Raw genomic sequence first — 25,040 nt, 5'->3', positions numbered from 1 at the left:
TATCTCAAAAACTGAGCGTCTAATTTGGGTATATACAGATAGACTCACGGACAGACTGAACAGAGTCTAGGGTATAAAAAGAAAAACGCTTAAATACAAAAAGAACTGCGCATTTTAGTTGACATTTACTAGCGCCAAGCGCATGTGATTTAGATAATTAGACTAATAATATATTTTTTGTGAAACTGAAGCAGAAAAAATTATGGCCGACAAGCGGCAACGTCAACGTGAGCACCACAGCTGAGCCCAAAATTGATAACGAAGTAGAGACATACAATTTTTCAGGCGAAATGATACTAAAGTGCTTTACAAGTATAAGAACTGGTGTCAAATTTGAATGATGGAAGTGACATTGCCCACATTTAGGTGAAAACCCATATATCCAGATCTACTTGACCGATGGACGAAATCAAACAAAAAACACATTACTACCCATATAACCCAGTTTTAAATAACATCTGATTCTTTCATTTTCCAGTATACAAATCAAGAACCAGTCAATGAGTCCAGATAAAACTTTGCACAAATAATGCCTTTGAGTTGTGCCACCTTATGGCCAAAAATTGTCTGAGTCGTATCAAAACTATACAACCCTTAAATACCGAGTATGTGGAGTGCCTATTGCGAACTTTTTACCGAAAATGTCAGCAAACCTGTCCGATTTATTATTGAAATTCGAAAAGAGTTTTCCGCTTGCAAGTTGCGAGAGTATTAAATGTTTGAAAACACCCGAACTTAGCCCTTCCTTACTTGGTTCTCTTTTTTCATTATTTTTATTTATTGTTATATTTAAAGTGATTGCCGCAGAAATTGTTGAAAGCAAATATTTTCCAAAATTAAATATTTGACAAACTTCGGAATATTTTTTACAGAATCAACGTATTTACGATTTTTGTTGGATTTTTTCCATTTAAGCTATCTATAATACATTGAATATCTTTAATTTTTTAAATTTCTCAAATATTATTGTTTTAAGAAAATAACTAATTGACTTAGTTGAGAATATTTCAGTAAACTCCATGTATTTGGTGCTTAAGTGAGTGTTTTCTTTTAGCTCTCAATCTTTATTGCTTATGACACTAACTAATTTGAAAGTTTTTGTATGCTTATGTAAGCCTAAACATAATAGATTTGAAATATGACATAATGTAAATTATTTTAAAACTCTACCTATCTCTTGCTCTAGTTGACTACCGTTAGATAAAGTTTAATAAATTTTTTGTATAATTAATCTTAACTATGTTATCACGTATCGAACACGCTAATCGCATTATGTAGACAAGATCGCTGTCAACCAATTTTATATGCTATCAGTTTTTTGTTTATCACTGTTTTATTGACATCAATCATTTACAAATAAATATATTTGGTACATATATGTATATGCGAATTCGCACCAAAAAATAAAATACATGTAAAACATGTGTAAAAATATTGAAAAGCCACTGCGTTATCACATCTTATCTGCAGACTACTTGTAGTCACATTGAAGTACGCTTAGAGTAGTTAGTTCTAATAAATAAATACAATAGACGCGCTATTTATTGGGCAAGTTACCAGACAGCTTTCGTCTAATGCTAAGCCTTGGAGAGGAGTAGTGCTTTTTCACGCCTAAATAAATATTTTTCAATTATTTTTTATTGCGTCAATTAAATTTTTTTGATTGCCGACAGTGACAAAATGAGTGAAAAGAAAATCGAAGCCAAAGTAGACAATGGTTGGTGAATAGTAAAAATAATTTAGTGAAAATATTTTTTATACCCTAAACAGGTTATATAAAGTTTGCGACGAAGCTTGTAATATTCAGAGGGAAACGTTGAAGATTCTATACCGTATATATATGTACATATGAGCGTGACAAGCTGAGTGGATTTAACCATGTTCGCTTGTCTGTATTTACGCGAAACAGTCTGTTTGAAATTCAGAGTGTATATTTTCACGATCAAAATGTACTTGCATATTAAAAATTGGTAAAATCGGGTCAATAGCTTCCCTGGCCGCCATATGCACAATTTCAGGATTTACAAACATCCTGTTAACTTTATACCGGATATATTGGTCAATATGTATACTATATTTGGAAAAATTTTTGAACGTATAATAATAGATTTAATATAGTTTAATGCTGAAAATGTGTGAAATCGGTCCACGAATTACCCTAGCTCACAAATACTGTGTATAATGCTTTTCGTCATTCTAGTACACTTTCCGCTTAAAATTTCGGTCATTATGTGAGTTATGTTCCAAACATTGTGTAAAAATCCGAACTTAAAACCAAAACTCTCATTTCTTTTGCCTGCACCAGTAATGTATATCTGTTACTTTTCCAAACGATTAACGTCAGCAAATATTGCACTACAAAGTACTTATCGAAACTAACTATGTTAGTCTCGTTGACATTATCAATATCAATTACTATAAGTATTCTTCTCAAGTGTAAACAAGTAAATGCTTCAATTTGTTTAGATTATTTGCCATATTTATTGGGACTTTCTCTTCAATAAGATTAATTTATGAATAAAATCTTGAGTAATGAGCTGCTCATTTATCGATACAGCTGCCACACAAAGTGAACGATAAAACTCAAGTCCTTGTATGAAAACTTTTTTTGCAATATTATCTTAGGGTCACTGCAATTACCGAACAGATTGTCAAGAAAAAGATGCAGCCAAAGTTAACGTTTTTCTTGTTTAGTCTTTGGATTGTCTAGATACAAAAAGTGTTATAAAGGAAACACCTTTAATTATAGCCTTAATTTGTAGCTTGATGTGAGGTTTTCGCTTATTAACAAAGTTACATATAAAATTAGTTTGATCTCTCCACAAGTGCTTAATGGCAGAAAAAGGAACAATATCTCAAAACAAGTTAATTATTTATTAAATAAAGAATTGGAAAAGCTAAGTTTTTCCCAAAAACTACCTTAACACAGCCCAAGGCGGTTAGGCAGATGACATGGCTAAGTTATTTCCTGTACAGTCCTCCAATTATTAGAGTACGCTGGTTGGTAGACATACGCTAAGTCATTCTAAACACTTTTAATGCCAATATATCCTTATTGATCGTCTCGGCTTATTTTTGTACAGACTCATATAGTAGACTCGATGCTGCAAGCCACGTGTGACCGCCATTATTTCAGTCGCGAAGATTAGAGACAAAACCTAACCTTATATCATATCTATTAATTAAACTTGTTACATTTCAGGTCCACGTTTCGGCGTACGCCATGTGCAGACTTTACTGCTCTTCCTATCAACCACCGTTGCTTATATGGGCCGCTTGAATGTCTCAGTCGCGGTGGTGGCTATGACAAACGCAGCGAGCACAAATCCCAACTTCCAGGTATTCATCAGTGCAACATAACTATAAAGTTTAGTATTTTTTACAAAATTAAAACTCCATACATTACAGGAATTCGACTGGACGGAGAAGCAGAAGTCCTATATAATATCTTGTTTCTATTGGGGCTATGTGATCACACAATTACCCGGTGGTTATCTGAGTCGACGCTTCGGCACGAAAATTGTGATGGGTATCAGTCTCTTTGGCTCGGCGCTATGCAGTTTACTTACACCTTTTCTTGTGCCATGGGGCAGCTGGAAAGTTTTCTGTGTCATACGCATCATACAGGGTCTCTGTCAGGCGGCGATATTCCCAGCTATACATGAGCACATTGCCAAGTGGTCGCCGCCAAAAGAACGCAATGTGATTGGTGCACTGGCCTATGCGGGTGTCGATTGCGGCACTGTGTTGGCGATGCTTGTAAGCGGTCTGATAGCCAGCAGTCCGATCGGTTGGCCGGGCATTTCGTATATTTCGGCCGGTATTTGTTTTGCTTGGTGCTTGTTTTGGTGGATTTTTGGGTCAAACGATCCACCATCAGCGCGTTTTATAACGAAAGCTGAGTGCGAATACATCGAAACTTCGATGAAACGTGATGAAGATTTTCATAAGAACAAAATACCCGTCCCATGGTTGGCAATGTTCACATCGGTGCCATTTTGGGCACTACTTTTAGTGCGCTGTAGCGAAAGTTGGGGCGTCAGCACCATACAATCGCAAATTCCCTCCTACATGAACGGTGTGTTGAATATGAATATCAGGAGCAATGCATTTTTCTCGGCACTACCTTACATAGCGCGTTGGATAATGGGCTATGTCTATATGTACTTCGGAAATATGTCTGTAGCAAAGGGCTGGTTATCATTAACCGCTATGCGTAAGATCGCCAATACGATCGCATTATGGTTGCCAGCACTTCTTATGGTTGGCATTGGTTTCCTCGATGATAGCAATAAAGCTTTGGCAATTATTTTAATGACCATAGATGTCGGCTTCAATGGTGCTGCAACCGTCGGTTGTATACTCAGCACGATAGACTTGTCACCGAATCACGCTGGTGTTGTAATGGGCATTACAAATCCGGTGGCTAATATTATACCACTGATTACACCACTGGTTGTGGGTGTTGTAGTTACAGATGTGGTAAGTTGGTATTTTTTGGATTCTTGAAAATTTATTTTTATTGTTTGTTTATAAATTTCTTTTCTCCTCTAGCACGACCGCTCTGAATGGCAAACAATATTTATCATTTCCGCGACGATTTTCTTCTTCGGCAACTTGATTTTCATAATTTTCGGTTCGGCAGAAGTCCAACCGTGGGATGCACCGGACTTCTTGCGCAAGGATAACGTAGAGGAGCCAGTAAAGGGCACTTTTAATGAAATTTTTGTTGCTGATGATGACAAAGCTAAGATCGATGGTTGGGCGGTAGTGGAGAAAACTGACGATAGTCGAAAAAAAAACGTGCGGGAAACTAAGACTCAATAAGTGATATTATATAGTTCCACAACTCTACGGGCTTAAATTAAGTCTAGTTTACAGTTAGTGAAGTTAAAGCAAGCTTTTTATTAAAAGCTGTACACTTTTTAATTGCTTTCGTTATATATTATTAAGACATATACTAAAGCGTTAAAACATTAAAATAGGATCTAGCCTATAGGCGAGAGGCTTTAATAATATTAAGACACTTTGTTGATATATATCGTATAATAAATTTTTGATGCCAACACTGTCGACAACTAACGAAGCGTTTTATTGCATACACGTTGGATCGAAATGAAAAGAGTTTGTTATCCAAGCTCAAATTAAAAGAATTTTAAAAAGGACGATATTCTACTGGAAGCTTATTTCGGAAACAATTTCGGTTTGAAACTTGTAACTGATACATTCTAGGACAGAAAAAGAGATAGTGACCGGACCACAGTGAGCATAATCAAGAAAGAAGTAACTAGATGGAACACAGCACTAAACTGCAATTTACAAAGTCTTGCTCAGATAAGCCAAACACAGGTGGAATAAGCCAGAAAGCTACTTAATCAGTCTTACAACTATGGAAGCTAATTTTGGTTTCATAAAAGCCTGTGTTTTGCAAAAAGCTGCTGACACTGCTTTTGTCTTATATTCGTCTTATATAATTCTCTTTCCAACGCCTATTTATTAAGGTTTATTTCCCAATATTGAAATTATGCCTTTTTTATTTTTAACGATGTTGGTTATTTAATTATTTAGCATCTAATTTATGAACAAAAGCTTTAATGATTTCTGACATCACCTGAAACTTAAACCTCACCAACGCTATCAAAATTCTAACGCATCCTAGAAGTGTGCTAGAGGCAGAGAAAAGAAAAGCAGGACTTGGAGGAGATTGAAGAGCTCGCTACCAAATATCAACTGAGCTATTTAGTTTAACTTTTTATGTATATAACTGCACATTTCATTTAATTACATAAAAATGCTAAAAATAAAAAATCCGGGTCCGGCACTCGAAGCGTAACCCATTAAAAATCCCATAAATTCGCTTTGGATAATAATTTTTATTTACTTCAAAGTACAGAATGTGTGAAAATAATCAAAAATTCAGAATCAATTCACCTTTGCTTGATATAACCACCATTTGTATTTAATATGGCCTTGAGACGGTCAAAAAACGAATCGCAAGCTGCCGAATGTGGCTTGTCGGTATTTTAGCCCACTTACGGACAATGGCTTTCTTTAGCCGGTGTACTTTTTACCTCGGACCTTGCTTTATAAAATGGCATAGAAAGAATAATTCACTGGATTCGCGTCTGGTGACTTCGACAGCCATTGTGTGGTCGAGGCCAGTGTGTGATGAAATTCAGAACGTTGGTTTTCAGCCGTCCTTGGTTCACTCGCGCTTCGTGAGATGGTGCCGAGTCTTGTTGGAACGTCCATGTCCTGAGACCGAAATGTTTGTCTGCCCACGGCTTCACAACAGCCTCCAGAATACTTTCCCGATAATTTGTTGCATTCACTTTGACACCTGGCTCGGTGAAAACGATTGGAGAGCGCCCATGTGCATTTACAGCGGCCCAAACCATTACTTGTGGCGGGTATTGCCTCTGGCCGACCGATGAAGAGTAAACTTTATCGTTTTGAGAGTTTATAAATTGCTCAATTGGAAAAATTTTTTTGAAAGAAAACACGATGTTCGTAATTTGACCGCTTTCGGCCGAACGAAGCAATTCCTTCGATCTCTCAGTTCTAATTTGTTGTTGCTTCGGTGTGAGATTATGGGCCTTTTGGAATTTGTAAGGCTTGACCATGAGTTCGTTTTTCAACATTCGTTGGATGCTGCGGTCGGATATTTTCAGTTCCTCACTTATGGTACCATTTTACGTGACGTTGCAATCTTTTGATGACACCTCCATGGTGTTTTGCGATGCTACCAGAATTATTATAACGAGTTGCAGATAGGTGCAATAAATAAAAACTTTATTCACATTAAGTTGTTTGAGCTCATGAACAATCGCTGGCTGTGATTTTCCAGCTAAATATTAAGCAATTACACTAATACGTTTGAGTTCCATCGCTAATCACTTTTTTAGCGTTCACTTTTGGCAAAATACACTAAGCTATCATTTAGCCAATTTAGAGATAGCTGATGGCTGCGTCACAGCTGTGCGTATAGTCTGAAGTTGGTTACAGTTCGAGTGCCGGTTGATTGAAGAAGACACGTGCTGGTCGACGGCATTGACCATTGACCTTCCATTGATTCGATTCGTTGTTGAGGTGGATGGGTGTTTTGTCGTGGCTGTATAATCTAAATGTTGATATTGAGAATCGAAAGTAGAACATCGTTGAGCATAGAGAGCGTTGCGTATAGCTATACCTGTTATCAACGTACGAATGGCTTTTAATTGTACTTCGTTAGTTAAGACGCTAGCTACGTACTCGTTTTTATGCGCCATTTAAATTTTTAATAGAACCAAACTTAGCGCTTGGTTGAACCCATGATAATACAAATGGAGTGGAGAGTTGTTTTGACGAATTTCCATCATGTCCTCTTCTAAAACGTATAATAGGCGTTGGTCAGCATATGTGTCGTCTAAGCAGTCAATGATTGCATTAAAATTGTGTTTAGTGTTGTTCTTTATTAAACCCTGTTCTGCTTTTCCTGTTATCCTGCCTCTGATTTAAAGTCGTGTTATATGGGATGTAGGCGTGGTTGTAATCCGCTTTTGCCCATTTTCGCACTATAAAATGTGAATGTGAAAATAGTTTTGGGTACCAAATTTGATTGAAAGTAGTGAAGTATGTCTGGAAATATGTGATTTCACTTAAATGTGGGCCATGCCCATCGTTGAATTTTGACACTTACACCTATCAAGCTTTCTAGTGCCATATAGCTTGAATCATTTAGGAGGTATATACATTAATTCTATTAGGGGGCGGGTCCACGCTCACTTTTCAAAGCACAGGTGCCTCTTGTCGTTACGATTCGTTATACCAAATTACAGTATTGTATCTTAATTTGCGGCTTAGTTATGACAACTTATAGGTTTCCGATTAACGGCGTTTTGTGGGCGTGGCAGCGGTCCGATTGCGCATTTGTCAAAAAACACGTGTAGCAAGTTTCATTAAGATATCTTAATTTTCACTCAAGTTACAGCTTGCATAGACAGAGAGACGGACGGACGGACAGACATCACTCGAAATTCAATTCGTATCGTCATCCTGATCATTTATATATATATATAACCCTATATCTAACTCGACTAGTTTTAGGTGATACAAACAACTGTTACGTGAACAAAATTTTTATACTTTTTAGAACATGTTGCTAGAGTCTAAAAAATATATGTAGCCATAAAAGCTCTAAAAATTACGTATGTACTCGTATATCTAGTTTCAAATGACTTCTACAGAGGAAACCTAAACTAGAAAACTCTTTGTACTTTATAAAAAGTTAATCGCAGTAAACTAAAATAATAATAAATATATATTAATATTGCTTATTTTTTCGAGCACATTTTATTTTATTATATTTATTTCTAAGTTTAGTCGAATAATTAAGTTATCGGCCATCATATTTCATATTAATTCCTGACAAATAGAAAGCGGAGTAGCTCAATGGAGAGAATGTTTGCGATATCGTTACGTAATAGGCAGTAATGTGAGGCGAACACACATATCTATTAATAGTGATGTGTACGAGTATGTGGCACTAACAGTGTAGATCGAAACAAATAAATACAGTGGATGCTTCGAGTTTTTAGTAAAGTCGCGCAGTAGCTGTTGCCCAAAAGCATTGTGCTGACCAAAAATTAGTGGGAATTTAGGATTAAAAAAAAAAAATTTTTAGCAAAACAAACATAAAATACTGCAAAAAAAGTTCTAAAAGTTCAAGTGAATTAAAATCTGTGAAAATTGTCACATAATGAGTACGCAGCAAATTGTAGGGGATGTGAAAAAAGGTAAGTAGATCATTAATTAATTTAGGATTAGTTGAACAGGTGTTTTTTAAACATGTTCATATTTTTTAAATTTAATTTAATTTTATTGCGTAATTCAAGTCAATTTATTACAAATCATTTTCCATTATATTAATAATATTACTAGGTTCGTTAGGGCTTTGCTGTTTTTTTATAAAAGTAAAACCTAGTTAAATAACTATGGGTAAAAAGTACCTAAACCGTTAAATTGATAGAGTTAGTGAAAATAATCAACAAGTGTTTTTTTGCGCAAAAAATGGATTTTTGAAATGCATTAAGTGATACATTACTGTAAATAATTACAACAAAAACAGATTCGGTTCAAATATTTACGCGATGAAGAAGCACATACATATCGGCATGCAATTTGTGCAAACTTACCATAGACACGTCTTCTAAACGGCTTTGAACACATAACGTAAAAAACCTCCTTTTACTCTCTTATAATTTAGTGTGTAAACGGATTGTAATTACCTTCCTTACTACATTTTTATTCAAATTTACTTTAAAAGAAATAATTCTCTAAATCATGCGAGTGCACGCCGTAACTCATTTGGCTCAATTTCGCTCGCAGCGACATCACTTACAGCAAATCCAGCATTTGTTAAGAACAATATGCAAGGCGAGTGGGATCTCACTCGAAACTAACGGAACAAAAATCTATCTAAAAATATACATCTTTTTTCTTGCAATTAGCTATTTTCTCAAGTACTTAAATTCGTTTTGTGTGTAAAATACACGTCACTGCTCGTTCTGTTTTTTGTTTTTTAAATCGCGTGTTGATATCTGCGTGGGATGCACGTGCAACAGTTATAAAACTTCTATTATATACAGGCTTAAATCATTTCAGCAGATAATAAATATAAATTAAAAATGTAAGTAATTTAGCAAAAGCTAATTTAAGATACGTTTAACTGCTCTAAAGCGACCTATGACACATATGCTTCCTACCCATGTTCCAACATAGTATATGTAGAACAGTGGTCAGCATTCTTACACTTTCAAACGTTTTTTTATTTTTTTTTTGAGAATGTATGCGTGTGAAGAGCGACTCAATTGTCACAGTGGTACATTTTACTGATCCCCTACGTTTTTCATTTCAAGTGTAATTAGGACCATCACTAATTTTATTTGAGGGCTTTAAAGATTTTTAACATTTGCCGAGCTGCTTTTGCAAAACCGTTAAATGCCACTATTTGCAGAAATAATAAAATGATGAGATAGGTCAGTAAATCTACAAGTTGCGTTCCAAAGTAAACAGTAAAAAAGTAACAAAGTAAACTCTAGTGGTGCCATCTATACGTCGACTAGTGCGTTGGAATCTGCTATCCTTTATCGACTTCCAGTAAACTTCCAGTTTACTTTGGAACGCACCTTGTATTGAAGTTATTTAGGTACCGAGTGAACCTAAACACGCCCTACAGTGTGAACTACAACTACAAAAATTTGAAACTTTTTTGTTATAATTGCGAATTACTCATTATGATTGTTAAATAATGTCCTACAGTTATTTTACACAATTATTGAACAATCTATGTAAAATTCAACGATATAATATTTCTTCGGGATATTTTCAAACGATACATACGAGTATAAGCATAAGTATTTGTTGAGAAAGTGGAAATGAGCACTTAACAAGATGTTGCCTTTAGTCATATTGTATTATTGTTTGTGTGTCGTTGCGGTAATTCATGCGATGATCAATAAAAATTCATAATATTGTTGTCCGAAGTTTACAAATTATTGCATTACGGTATATATATAGATTGATTATGGTGTTGATTATTATTATATTTGGGGAAACAATAGAGAACATTGCTTCCAAAATTCGACTCGACCATAGTAATAAAATATTATGCACCTGAACAACCGTTAGATCACAATTTCAAGATTTTTAAAGATTTATGTGGTACCTCGATTTATTATTGACTCTCAAGGTGATTTATTGCATAAGTTTGACGGAAAACAATTCATAAAGAGTTAGGCTAGGTTATGTTGGTGGTGATAGCAAATTGGTCTCAAGTGGTACTTATGAATAAAATGGTAATCATACTAATATATCAAAACATATTGCGAAGTAGAAATAAATCGACCGGCCTTAAATCATAAATAAAAATTTGTAATGCTGAAATGGGTGTGTATAAATAAATATGAACATACAAGTATGTTTTGTAGACCCCAATATATAAAGAGTAAGGGTATAATTTCAAATAAATAAATAATCTATTATTAAAGAATAAAAAATAAAGAATTTAATATTGGTTACGGGTGATTTGCATTATAGTTTCATTTCCTAAATTATTAGTTTGTTACTACGTAGGTTCCTTCTCTGCTCACACATCTACGAGGGATTTTGTGCGTGGGCCGAAGCCATTGGAGAAGTGGTGCAATGAGCTTCTTCGAGTTGGTTCAGCGAGTTGGTTGTCCGATTTCCACTTGCGCTTTAGCGCTGGACCTATAGACCTCCAGTGAGCTTGGCAGGCACTGGTTAACAACTAAAGCTTGTGCGACTGCGAATTCTTTCTGGCCCAAGGTAAACCGTAAGCGGTGCTACGATATTGTCTAATAGGCATACACGCAGTACGAATATATATTTTGTCTGATGCTCTCTACCAAAGCTATATGGAAGAAGGCGTGGTCAAATCATCTTGTTATTTTCTTCTCTATGACCAGGCTTTTTGTCAGACTGAGATTGAAATATCTCGGTAGACAGACCTATGAAGAACCTAGCGAAGTGGCTGATATTGATATTTGTGGTAAGCTCAAAACGTTTCGTTGATCTATGAAGTGATGCACTTCAAGGTGTTTTTAGGTAACACAAAGCACAAATATTTGTCCAAGTGGAATTCATCGATTTTGGATCAATCCTACGATCCAACCTAATCTAACCGACTATGCAGGCTGCGATGTAATATATATATATAAAGTAAATAAATTGAAGTACGATAAAATATTTAGAATATCTTGAATTCTTCTGTTTCATAGTCTTTCATAAACATTTCTATCTAATTTGTATATTCCAGAACTCCGCTTTGGCGTACGTCATGTACAAACTCTGCTGCTATTCTTTAATATTGTTGTGATTTCAATAAGTCGTTTAAATATCTCGGTTGCTGTGGTCGCGATGACAAATGCCGAAAGCACTAATCCCAATTTCCAGGTGAGCACATATTTCGCTTCGTTTTTCTTTCAGATTTTCTTTACTTACGAATCTAATATTTTATAGGAATTCGATTGGACGGAACAACAAAAGTCGTACATAATTTCCAGCTTCTACTGGGGTTACGTGGTCACACAGCTTCCCGGTGGCTATCTGAGTCGACGTTTCGGTGCGAAAATTGTGATGAGCATTAGTGTCTTCGCTTCGTCTGTATGTAGTTTGGTCACACCATTTCTGGTGCCTTGGGGCTGCTGGCAGATATTCAGTCTTATACGTATCCTGCAGGGTCTAAGTCAGGCAGCACTCTTTCCAGCCATACACGAGCACATTGCGAAATGGTCTCCGCCACAAGAGCGTAACATGCTGGGCGCGCTCGCCTATTCGGGTGTCGATTGTGGTATGGTGTTGGCAATGCTTGTGAGTGGTTTGATTGCGAGTAGCGCGCTCGGCTGGCCGGGCATTTCGTATATCTCAGCTGGCACTGGTTTCGTCTGGTGTTTGCTTTGGCACATTTTCGCAGCAAATAACCCGCCAACCTCGCGCTTTATTACGAAAGCAGAGTGCGAGTACATCGAAACTTCCATGAAACGTGAGAAAGATTTCCATGAACGGAAAATACCTGTACCATGGTTGGCAATGTTCACATCGATGCCCTTCTTGGCGTTACTCGTTGTGCGTTGTGCCGAAACCTGGGGCTTCAGCACCGCGCAATCGCAGATTCCCTCGTACTTTAATGGTGTACTTAATATGAATATAAAGAGCAATGCATTCTTCTCGGCACTGCCTTACATAGCGCGTTGGATTATGTCGTACATCTACTTGTTCTTCGGAAATATGGCAGTCGCAAGGAACTGGCTATGTTTGACGGTGGTGCGTAAGATCGCTAATACGATGGCAATGTGGCTGCCAGCGTTGTTTATGATCGGTGTAGGATTCTTTGACGATACCAACAAGTCTTGGGCCATTGCTTTGATGACAATGAATGTCGGCTTCAACGGTGGTGTTACCATCGGCTGTGTACTCAGTACAATTGATGTATCGCCAAATCATGCGGGCGTGGTAATGGGTATCGTGAATACGCTGACTAATGTGGTGTCTTTGTTGACGCCACTGGTTGTGGGCTTTATAGTCACCGATGCGGTAAGTCGAGCGTTAAGTTTTCTTTTCATTAATTTCGGATTCAGAAGATAAATATATGTTATATTATATTTCCAGCATATTCGCTCAGAGTGGCAAATTGTTTTCATAATTGCCGCGTGCGTTTTCTTCGTGGGCAATTTGATATATCTAATATACGGCACGGCTGAGGCTCAGCCCTGGGATGCACCTGACTATCTGTTAGGGAACAATATTAAAGAGGTACCTAAAACTGCGCGTAACGATAAGCTTAAGAGAGTTGATGACTCATTTTAGGCCCAGTGCAAAATTTAAGGATTGACTAGAGGGAGTTGAATGTCACATTTGGGGTAGGACGCTTAGGACATTTTATAGAACAAGTAAGGATTGGCAAAGTTTGGGTGTAAACGATCATTTTATACAAAACAATAACTTGCAAGAATCAAATTCCTTCAGCTGTTGGTAAAACTTCGTATTAAAAATGTTGCAAAAGAATTAAGCATTCATTACTCGAAGAAACCATAAAAAAAATTAAAATCAAATTAGGTACGTTCTTGACTTATATTGAATATCTTTAATTAGGACTTAATTTTATTGCTACATTTTAGTTCGCGTCGGCTAAAATTATATTTAAACACGTTCAAATGAGAAATATGTATAATATCACATATCATCAAGTCTCTCAATTTCATTAAAATAACTCACATATTGCCGATTTATGCGGCGTAAAGTCAGCCGGAAGTTCGAAAATATTGCCGTTAGGTATTGGAGCGAAGGGAAGTATTGACTAGATTCAATACATTTTTGACACACAGACATACTGTTATCAGGAAAGGATCTTCTCTGAATTTCAATAATTTCGGTAAAAAGTCACTAAAGATACTGGAGTCCACCTATTCGGTACCTAGGGGCTTGAACAGTTTTAGTTCGATTTGGACAAGTTTTGATCATAAGGTGGAATGCTTTCAAGGTATTATTTCTGCAAATTTTTATCCTGATTCATTAGTGCTTGATTTGCATACTGTAAAGCGAAAGAATCAGCTGGAATTTAGAATTGTTTCACATGGGAAGTAGGCGTGGTTGTAGTTCGCTTTTCGAACCGTAACATAGGAAGAATGTTATATACTGAATTAAGTTGAAATCAGTCGAGCAGGTCCTGAGGTACATATGATTTCAACTAAAAGTGTGATGTCACGCCCATCATCCATTTTGACCGCGGCACCTCGAGAGTAAAATTTAATGTCTCTGGCGTATACTTGTATAGTTATTGATTTATCGCACTTTAAGTAGTTTTTAACAGTACTGTTATGAAGTGGGCGGGGCTATCATCAGATTTTATCCATTTTTATAGTGTTGGTAGATGTGCTTAAGGAATTAGGTTATTTTAGTAGAAATGGTTTGAGAGATATGTGCATTAAACCTTTTAAAAAATTTTAGGCTACTGCGATCCCCTGTGTCAAGTTACAGTTTTATATCTTAATTTAGTGCTTTGTTATGCCACTTTATAGATTTTCGTTTAATTGTGTTTTGTGGTAGTGATTTCCACTCGTCGCATCATCCTGATCAACTATATCTCTATATCTAACTCCATTATTTTTATAAAAAAAAATACTGTGATGTAATACTGTGACCTAAATAGTATGTAACTAATTTTAATTGTATGTATTTTAAAACATTTTATATTAAGTATTAATCATAACAGTAGTTACAGTAGATTGAATAATAATAATAGAAAATATATTTTTATATTAATAACGTTATAAAATTGATTTTAAAAAATGTAATTATATGTTTTACTTTATTATTGGGTTTGTTTGAAATTTTACGTAGTTTTCTTAAAATTACATACATATTTCAAAGTGAAATTTTGATGTTTATAACTTACATAATTTTGGGCGTTAGAAAAATATTTACTTTTGAGTGTCAATAAGCTTTTAATATAAAAGAGATATTATGGTATAATTATATGTATGTAAATATGTATAAATGAACGAATGATTGTAGAGATCAAATAAACAAATAAAGTATTTTTTTAGAGTTAATAGATGGTTAGAAAAATCTCAAGTTCCTAGAATTAACTACATTTAAACAAAACTTATATTTTTAAATTTCATCTAGGTATTTCTGTAAACTTCTACTAAATTTTAGTAAAAGTGTCCCTTGCCAAAAAAGTGAGGACGAGTTCGTAGATGGACGTAATCGGACCACTGCTACTCCCACAAAACGCAATTAAACGAAAATCTATAAAGTGCCATAACAAAGCACTATATTAAGATATACATTTGTAATTTGGCACAGGCGATCACAGTAACAAGGAGTACCTGTGGACTAAAAATTTTGAATATACCGAATATTATGACTCCAGTTCCTATAGCGAACATTTTATCGAAAATATCGGTCAATCTTTGAGATATATCATAAAAATTTGAATAGAATCCTGAAGGTATTTTCCTTCCTTTGATCCTGGCAAGTTGCAAGAGTATTAAATGTTCGGTTACAACCGAACTTAGCCATTCCTTACTTGTTACAATATAAAATCTTATCTTTTGTTTCTTTTGTATTTGCTTAGTTCATATACGTAAAAATCGCTTTGTAAAAGGAAAATAAGTATTAAACCCGAAATCCCGAAATTAGTCTCGAGATTTCGAAATCCAGAAAAATATTTAATTAATTAAAATGTATGTTTTTGTTCTTATTTACTTAAAAACGCAGCAAATTTTGAAAATGATATATAATTCCATCTTGAAATTTACATCGGGATCCTGAAATAACACCAAATATACTTACATATATATGGTATAGTTTCATTCTATTCTAAAGAAAATAATCAAATTCAGATCAGTTAATTTTGATAATAAGTATAGAAGCTCTTTTTATATATTCCTATTCTTTACTTTTAGAGTATATGTATATACAAGTATACTTAATTTATTTTGAAAAAAGATTTGAAATCCAGAACAATATTTCTTTTAACTTTATAAGTCAATGGTCATAAAGGTAGGTACTTAAGTGCATTATTATATTGGTAGAGCAAAGCCCATAAATCATCGAGGTGTGATAATTAACAGTTATTAAACTTATAACAAGTAGATATCTATGTTTTTAAAGAAATCTTGGTTTTATTTTTGAATAGATTCCAATCCTCTAAAGCAATTTTACTAACCCTAATCATTTTCTTCTGAATTTATGCTAAGATGTTAACAGCTCCCCGCAAAAAATTCCGCTATAAGCCTTAGTCTAGTCGATAAACCCTATAAGTTATTTACTATATACATACATATGTATGTGCATAGTGTACTATACTTACTGTCTGGTAACGTATTGCGAGTGATAACAATTTAAGTAGATTATTATGTTGTGTTTTTTACTTTCTTTTGAAGCAGTTTGCGATTCTACGCTAAGCAGACGCTGAAGCACATGGAAATATATATATGTATATTTAAGTGAGAGTAAATTTCTTACGCATGATGTATGGGAAATTTCGGATTAAAAATATTTCCTATTGATGTATCATGCATACCTACGCGTATTTTACAAACTACTTAACTCATTGTAAGCAAACTGTCGAGCGTCGAAATCTCATGTTACCCTAAAAGCACATTTATACAATCAAAATAAAAAAAGGAACAACAACCACATCTAGTTTCTATTTTATTTGGCTTTAAAATAGTAAGCTCGGAGATAAATAAAGATATGGCAACAAATCTAAGCACAAATTGAGCTTCGAAAATAAGGCAGCTCTCGTGAGGAGCGATTGGGTATAATATAGGTATTTTTGTATATTTAATATAATATATATCAGTCAAAGATCAAACTGTCTCAATAAAATTATGCAAGATTATGCTATAAATCATATTTAGTATTCGACTGCCTTCGAGCTTAGCCTCACCTTACTTATTTTGGTTACAAAAGTCACAGCACTGTCTGTAGCGTGCGGCGTGAAACTATGAAATTTCCAATTTTCATAAACTCTTTATTAATTCTGTAAATGTAGCTGTGAGAGCACGCTTATACTGTATTTCTGCCAACAGAAGTATATATACTTACTATGTGCATGTGAATCCAAACGAAATGATAAGACGCAACCGGTCTGTGCTTTGGCGTGCGCAAGCGTTCTAGGCAATAAACTATTTTATAACGGCTATTTTGTTTATAAGATTAGCCACAACGTCTTCATATTTATATCAAGGATATCTCAATGGACTGAGCAATCTAGAAATGCAGAATATTTAGTTCACTACTTGCCAGCGGCGCATAAAGTTCGAAATTTCCGTCGCGATTTCCGAGTGTGCCTGTGTGTGTGGCATAAAAACTAGCAACAACTTAATGATAGCGGAGATTAAAATTAAAAATTAATATTAAGTTGCTGTTGAAATTTCTACACATTGTTGCGCCCAGTTACTAAAAGACACTCGCTGTTTTAGCTGTTTTGATGTGCTGGGGGTAGTGCGTCAGCAGATATGACAACAACACTAGTTCGAGGTAGAAAAGTGAACAAATTCTTTAAATTAAAAATGATCAGTATCAAAGAATTTAATGATTATTACCTTGAATAATTATTTTTTATATTTGTTTATCATTAAAATGTTGAAATAAAGTGAAGAAGTCGCAGTGCTTCTAAAAAAGTACAGTTATAAATAGTAAATCAATCACGACTAAAAAATATTTTATCTGCTTTTCTGTGTGAAACTTCTTTATATACGGTAGTAAATTCGATTGATTGCAACGACATTGTGTTACATAACAAAATTGCGTCACGCTCGTAATAACTGCACGAAATAATAAGAAGAGTAAAGGAAATTTGATCAGAATTAAATAAATTTTGTTGATTGTTAATAAAGTGCTTGGCTGTTTTAAAACTAAAAAAAAAATTAAAAGTTGCCAACTATTAAAATTGTATACAAAACAATATGGCATTTTATAAACAAACAACTCAAATTGAAAAAGGTTAAGGAAGTAGAAAGATGAAAATATATTGTGAAGTATTGTCACCTATTTAAAAATTTCATGTACATAACATTTGCCAGATGAATGAAATATTAAAGTAAAGACGTCACGTCAGCGGCATTTTGCGAAGAGTTGAAAAATATTTTTTGCGAAAAAAGTTGCCAACTGTTCAAAAATTTTGATTAAAAATAAAAGTGATTAATTAATAAGAGATCAAACTGAACTGGACTGGACTTTCTGCTGGAGAAAATTTTGAAAACATATCAAAAGTTTAAATTTAATAAGAGGGCAAAAACATGCCCATTTCTCAAGCGGGTGAAGAAAGACAGCGTTTGAAAATAAGAAGAAAATACATTTGCTAAGTGTTGCTATCTAAATTAAATTAATAAAATGCCTATGCCAATGGTAGAGTATAAATCTATATACATATATTTTTTCAATATATAATATTTAGTTATATTCACATGCAAGTCCGAAAAAACGCATTCTTTCGTGCATTTTTTTTTTTTGAAGAGACATTTTATTAAATAAATATATTAAAAATATGGTAATATTTACAGAATTTAATGTACTTTAGTAACTGGTGAAATATTCTGAAAAATCTCGAATCCGATCTCCAAGAGGAGCGCCGAAAAAACGTGTTTGGCATTGAGGAAGATTTTGCTTTCTGCTTAAAATGATCTAAAATCCAAAAATCAAAACAGCTTTTATTACAACAGGTGAATACCGTTAATGATAGAAACACTAGTCAAATTTTAAATTTTTCAAAAATATATCGGTCCGTATGCTTTTCGGTACCTCACCAATTCTGAAACGCATTTAAATTATTGGGAGCCAATTATATTAAGTTAAGAAAATTCTTACAAATACACTCATATCTTCGAAACTATTAGCCGGATCAACTTTAAATTTATGAATATTTTCAAATATAAGTACGTTGGATATATAAGAAAAATAAATGTATAATTTTTGAAATTCACAAATGTATATAAGCGCTTAAACGATCTAATCTGAATCGCTCTGTTTACTAGTATATTGAGTCACTGGGCAAGCGATTTAATTTTTCTTTAAATAGTTACATAATATATCAATACTTATTTAAAAACTAGAATATTGCAGTTAATTTAGTCACGGTATTTAGTTACTTATTATTATATTCACATTATTAAAAATGTGTCATGCTATATGATTTATGCCAGTTTTTGTGCATTTTGCTAATGTGATAATGTAAACCCCCTAACAGGCTATATGTTACATAATACTAGTATTATGATTCTGTTAGGTCAGGTATCGGTCCGAACGTTCGTTCATTTGTAAAGGAAGCGATATATTAAATAAAAATTGAGATATTTAGCTTAAATTACACCTTTTGTAGTAGATAGTTTAGCTTTAACTAAAATATAGCACGAATAGTACCTCAGACATGTGGTAGCTCCGTTCTTAAAATGGATTGATTTATTGATATTAGGGTATATCTTTTCCAAGTCCCATTTATCGAATTTAAAGATTTTCATTGCTCTGGTTAATTCCATATCGCATATATCGGCCAATAAGTACTATATGTAACTGTAATCAAGTATGAATGCTTTATCGAATAAAATGTGGATTGGTGCCAAAAATAGATTCAATCAGTGCAGACCTTCACCCAGCTCAAATACATCCTATATAATAATTTTTGAACCTCGCATATACATATATGTGGATATAACAAATTATGTAATTTGTAATAATTATTAATGTAAAATTTTGGAGGATTGCGAATCGAACGATCAGTTGATATAAATCACATAAACTGGCATAATAAAATTAAGGGAGGCAGCGATTACACCGGTTTACGCCAGAAGCTCTCTCTTGCTAAATTATTGCATGCATATGTTTTAATCTCTTCAAGCGCAGACAAAATGTTATCAGAGGCTCTGATGTTGAACCATTTCTATTTCCATATTTTGCACAAATTGCCATTATGTTTGTAATACAATATCAATTACCAATTCTCGCCTAAACTATATGGTGCTTTTATGATAAATGTATAGTTCAAAAGTCGCCAAATATCGTCTGTAAAAAATCGTAGTAGTCGATATGAAATCGAACTAATAAAAAATAAGCAATAAATTATATGTCATATCAAGGTTTTCTTTAAATATCTAAATTTGCTAGAAACTTTCTCTTATGGAAACAGATTATACTTGTAGATTTGTTTAAAAGTTTGGTTATACCCTATACAATAATTAAGTATTATCAAATATTAACTATAACAAACACACCTTCAATTGGGTTCCTCTATAAGTTCATTCAGCGATAAGCTAATTGCCATAAAACCATTATATAGTAATTCAAGTATTTTCACTTGTATTAAAGTGTAAAGATAAATGGATTAACCAAAACACGCTTAATCGGTCATGTATACAATGGTGATTACTTTACGGGTGATCAAAATCTTATCGTGATTACCGCGCATGCTTTGATGGGGTGTTGAAAATTTCGGTGTTTCAGTGTATTGTAAACATAACGGTATACAAATAAGACTAGTAGTAACATACATATTCATATGACATATGTAAATAAAACCTATGATATGATAACTTAAATTAAGTAAGGATTTTAATTATAACTTCTTTTTATTATTTTTAGGACCTTGGTTTGGCATACGCCATCTTCAGGCATTGCTGATATTCTTCAATATTGTGGTCGTCTATTTTAGTCGAATAAATGTGTCCGTTTCGGTGGTGGCTATGACCAATGCTAATACAACAAATCCAAATTTTCCGGTAAGAGGCACTCAGTGCATTAATTATTTGTGTTAAATTGTGTGGAAACGATCTATATCATAAGACAATAATATTATATTCAGGGACTCACTGTATCCTTAATGTAAGGCTAGGTTAGGTCAAAGGGCTGATTCTCGTATCAAAGGTATCCCACTTGGAAGATGTTAAACGCCACAAAATTGTAGAAACTTTATATTTGGTACTTTTGATAAGTAATTCTTTCTTAAACTCAAAAGTTATGAGAAAAGTTTTAATTAAATTTAAATAGTTTGAGGTTCCTTTTAAATTTCAAGACTACTGTTATCAAAATACAGAACTTGGAAAATACTTTTAATAACTGTTAAATTATAATTAAGGAAATACAGGAAAAATGTACTTAAATATGTAAGTATATAAATATAGAGAGCTGTTATGCGACATGCGACATATGTTATGGTTGAACAAATTTGGGAGAGAGATAAAAAGTGTTTTGAAGGAGCTTATCAGGGATTTCTGAATCTAGTTGCATATTAAATCCCTTCAATACTATCGTATTTTTCTTGACTAATACTAGGTTTAAGCTCAAGATTTTCATGATCTACGTTTGCGCTTTTTGAGAGTGGGAAATTATTTTTTTTTTTCAATTTATAGTATTTTAAAAATTGTTAATTGTTTTGTGTATAACTTGTGAATTATCTCGTTATAAATAAGTCTAATCAAATTATCTCTTCCACTTTGCTCTACTTTCGTTTCAGGAATACGATTGGAATGAAACGCACAAATCACTCATCATTTCAAGTTTTTTTTGGGGCTATGTCATTACACAATTCCCTGGTGGTTACCTTAGTCGGCGTTTCGGCTCCAAAGTCGTAATGTTGGGCTCGACTTTTTGCTCAGCCATTTGCAGTGTGTTAACGCCGATATTAATACCACTTGGTGGATGGCAAGCTTACTGTGCGATACGCATTATAATGGGTCTCGCACAGGGTGTGGTTTTTCCGGCTATACACCAACACCTGGGCAAATGGTCACCGCAAAGGGAACGCAATTTTTTGGGTACCGTCAGTCACTGCGGCACCGATTTTGGCATTATTATGTCCATGGGTGCAAGTGGTCTCATTGCGAGCAGTTCGATTGGTTGGCCTGGTATATCGTACGTATCGGGTGGCGCCTGCTTCCTTTGGTGTATACTTTGGCTATTCTTTGGTTATGATAATGCGCCTTCGGCACGCTTTATAACGCCTGAAGAACGTCAGTATATCGAGTCCGATCTGATGCGTGAAGATAATTTCCATAAACAGAATATACCGGTGCCATGGTTGGCGATTTTCACCTCGGTGCCATTCCTCAGTCTGCTGGTGGTGCGCTGTGCACAAGCTTGGGGCTACACAACACTGCAAGCACAAATACCCTCCTACATGGCGGGCGTATTGAATATGAATATAAAGAGTAATGCACTCTTCTCGGCATTGCCATATATGGCAATGTTTTGCTTGACTTTCGTTTTTCTCTTCAGCGCCGATTTTGTCATGTCCAAAGGCTTGCTTACGCTAACGGTTTTGCGTAAAGTGTGCAACACGATTGCCTTGTGGGTACCGGCCAGCTTAATGATCGCCATTGGTTTTCTGGATGAAGAACAAAAGACGCTGGCGATCGTATTGATGGTCTTGAATGTCGGCTTTAATGCGGGCGCTACAATTGGCAGCACCTTGAATACGATCGATTTGTCTTCGAATCATGCAGGTGTACTGATGGGCATTGTCAATACCATCGCCAATTTTGTGCCAATCGTAACACCGCTATTGGTCGGCGTCATTGTAACGGATGAGGTGAGTGTTGCTAAAAAGACACCGCGCGTTTATAACTTTAATCTCTCTCGCTCCTCTCTCTTTCAGCACGATCGCGCGCTTTGGCAAATTGTTTTTATTATTTCAGCAGCAATATTCTTCTTTGGAAATTTGATTTATATTATATTCGGATCTGCGTTAACACAACCATGGGATGCACCAGACTTTTTGATGCATGATAATATGGAGAGTTGCATTGTTACCACGGAAAAACTAACTACTTATAAAGTTACACCTAACGGTACTTTAAATAATGCGTTTGAGTTGGCCGAGCCAGAGAATTTAAAATTGGAAACATCAAAGACTGAACTTAAGTGTAATGACGAGGAAGAGGTACAGAACGGTGTGACCGCTAATCCGCAGGGGAAACATGATTAACGGTTTCTTTTGTTTTTTTGTTTTAGAATATAAAACCAACCTTAGTCATTTGAAAATGTAAGAGATATGTTAAAATGAGATATACTTCTTAAGAAGGCGTGAGTGTAGTTCAGTTGTAATTATTGTGTGTAAACTATATCTTCAATAGCAAATAATGTACCATAACTCACTAAGTGCGTCTAGGCAAAGTTATTAAAATATTCAGCAGAAACATGAAAATTTTTTATTTATTTACCGGTAGACTAACATGGTAAAAAAATGTTTACAGTAGCTGTCACTACTCTCTATGCTGATCTGAAGTCAGACAGTTGTCAATGCGTCCATTTATGAAGTTCAAATATTTGTTTTCAACTGTCTAATTGCAGCTGATAAACAAATTTATTTTTATCTAACTAGAGACTTCATTTAATACTTTCTTGTGTGTCATAGTCTTTTATTATAATTCCGATTATATTGAGATTGTCGGGAGTGCTATCTTAATTGCAGCCACTAAACTCAGGGTTGAAAATAGTTCGTGATTGCGAAAGGTAAACAATTCATTCGTTTAAACACAGGTGAGAAATGCAATCTTATCATAATGAACTGTTGTTTTCAACGCCTGCCTTTGCTTTTTTATAAAATTCCCATTTCCATTTTATGACTTCATAAAATTGAGAAATCGGATATTAACTGAAGCTATAATACAAATCAAAGATAAAAAGTTTCTTAACACCAACTTCATTTTAGTCAGTTTGCAACGGCAGTTCCGACAAATGAGCAGCTTCTTGAGGCAGTAAAAAGTGTGTAAAATTTCAGGTTGATAGCTTAAAATCTGAGAGTCTAGTTCGGGTATATGCAGATAGACAGACAGACGGACATGCCTAAATTGACTAATGCATATAGCTGCCATACATACTGAACGATCGGAATCAAGTGTATGGATGTATGGAAAATTTTTAATTTGACGAGATATCTTCACGAAATTTAGCTGGGGTTATTGTCTCAGATAATAGTGCAATCTCCGAATAAATTATTCAGATCGGACCACTATAGCAAATAGCTGCCATACAAACTGAACTTTCTTTTCTATATGAGAAGGGTTGCACCGAAGCAAGCATATTTTCTTGTTTATATATGTATATATTTTATAGGGTCTCCGACGTTTCGTTCTAAGTGTTATGGGGTTAACTCTCTAAAGTATTATGCCAGAAACAGAATAGTGGTATACGTAGAATCTGTTTCAAATGATCATGATGAAGATAATGACGTGTTCATAAACCCACGCCTCTTAAGCAGTAATGATGCGTTTTATGAATGTAGGGTCTTCAGCTAAGGTGTCAAACATCTTTTTTGTGACCGCTAGTCGACATTGTTTTCGCATTCAGGTCTTTTGGTATGTGTCTAGTATTGATACGCTTCATACCCAAAACATTAACCAAAATGTGTTGAGTGGAGCTTATATCCAATAAGAGTATCATCTTTTATCTCCCTAGTGCCAACAAGACGAGTTTTAAGCACTGTTTCCAGAGAACGTAAATGAATAGAGAAGGAGCAAATGTTAGCAGTACTAAAATGTTAATTGCTAAGAAGGAACATCGAAAACGCGCAAGTTCGAAAATAAAATGTCACCACAGCTGTCAATTTACGCAACGAACTACACCACTCTATAAGCAAAATGTATATACATACATATGCACAGATGTTCTCTGATATGCGCATAAACAAAAATTGAAATAATAAAAACGAAAGAAATTGACTTCTGACAGGAAAATTTAATAATCAGGGAAATAATATTAAAATAGAATTCAAATATCAATTCATAAAAAAGGGTTATAAAAATAAAAAAGAACTATATAATATATGATTGGATTTGAACTTAGGCAAAATATTTCACGTTGCAATAAAGAAGTCTGCTATACAAGCAGCACCACAGACAATATTCAAACTTTTATGTCTAATCTGTGAACTCAAACGGCTATTGTTGTTTACTTGCTTCAATGTTTATATGTCTATATGTGAATATTCTTGAAATTGCCTTCGTTCATTCGCATGTCCAAATATATTTGCATATATG

The 25,040-nt window shown here is 34.5% G+C and overlaps 3 protein-coding genes across 6 annotated transcripts; all 3 read left to right on the top strand.

Moving 5' to 3' along the window:
• Positions 1-1,541: 1,541 nt before the first annotated feature.
• LOC106627210 (putative inorganic phosphate cotransporter) lies at positions 1,542-5,082 on the top strand. Its single transcript, XM_014247262.3, has 4 exons — positions 1,542-1,717; positions 3,203-3,339; positions 3,409-4,482; positions 4,555-5,082. The coding sequence occupies exons 1-4, from the start codon at positions 1,681-1,683 to the stop codon at positions 4,825-4,827; spliced, it is 1,521 nt and encodes a 506-aa protein (XP_014102737.1). The 5' UTR covers positions 1,542-1,680; the 3' UTR covers positions 4,828-5,082.
• Positions 5,083-8,590: 3,508 nt separating this feature from the next.
• Positions 8,591-16,029, top strand: LOC106627211 (putative inorganic phosphate cotransporter). The gene is made up of 4 exons (XM_014247263.3): positions 8,591-8,774; positions 11,816-11,952; positions 12,019-13,092; positions 13,168-16,029. Exons 1-4 carry the CDS (start codon positions 8,738-8,740, stop codon positions 13,363-13,365), a joined length of 1,446 nt encoding a protein of 481 aa, XP_014102738.1. The 5' UTR covers positions 8,591-8,737; the 3' UTR covers positions 13,366-16,029.
• Positions 16,030-17,213: 1,184 nt separating this feature from the next.
• LOC106627252 (putative inorganic phosphate cotransporter) lies at positions 17,214-23,206 on the top strand. Of its 4 annotated transcripts, none has more exons than XM_070108117.1 (5): positions 17,214-17,550; positions 18,576-18,734; positions 20,647-20,783; positions 21,518-22,591; positions 22,658-23,206. In XM_070108117.1, the coding sequence occupies exons 3-5, from the start codon at positions 20,748-20,750 to the stop codon at positions 22,985-22,987; spliced, it is 1,440 nt and encodes a 479-aa protein (XP_069964218.1). In that variant the 5' UTR covers positions 17,214-17,550; positions 18,576-18,734; positions 20,647-20,747; the 3' UTR covers positions 22,988-23,206. The 4 variants fall into 4 exon arrangements, with proteins under 4 accessions (XP_069964218.1, XP_014102790.2, XP_069964217.1 ...); XM_070108116.1 differs by lacking the exons at positions 17,214-17,550; positions 18,576-18,734 and adding an exon at positions 17,791-18,015 and having other exon boundaries at positions 22,658-22,942; positions 23,014-23,206; XM_014247315.3 differs by lacking the exon at positions 18,576-18,734 and having other exon boundaries at positions 17,216-17,550.
• Positions 23,207-25,040: the final 1,834 nt, after the last annotated feature.

This window comes from Bactrocera oleae, chromosome 4 (genome assembly GCF_042242935.1).
Source record: "Bactrocera oleae isolate idBacOlea1 chromosome 4, idBacOlea1, whole genome shotgun sequence".
NCBI classification, from domain to species: domain Eukaryota; kingdom Metazoa; phylum Arthropoda; class Insecta; order Diptera; family Tephritidae; genus Bactrocera; species Bactrocera oleae.
Note: the sequence above shows the minus strand (reverse complement) of the source record. Positions and strands in the feature narration are given on the sequence as shown.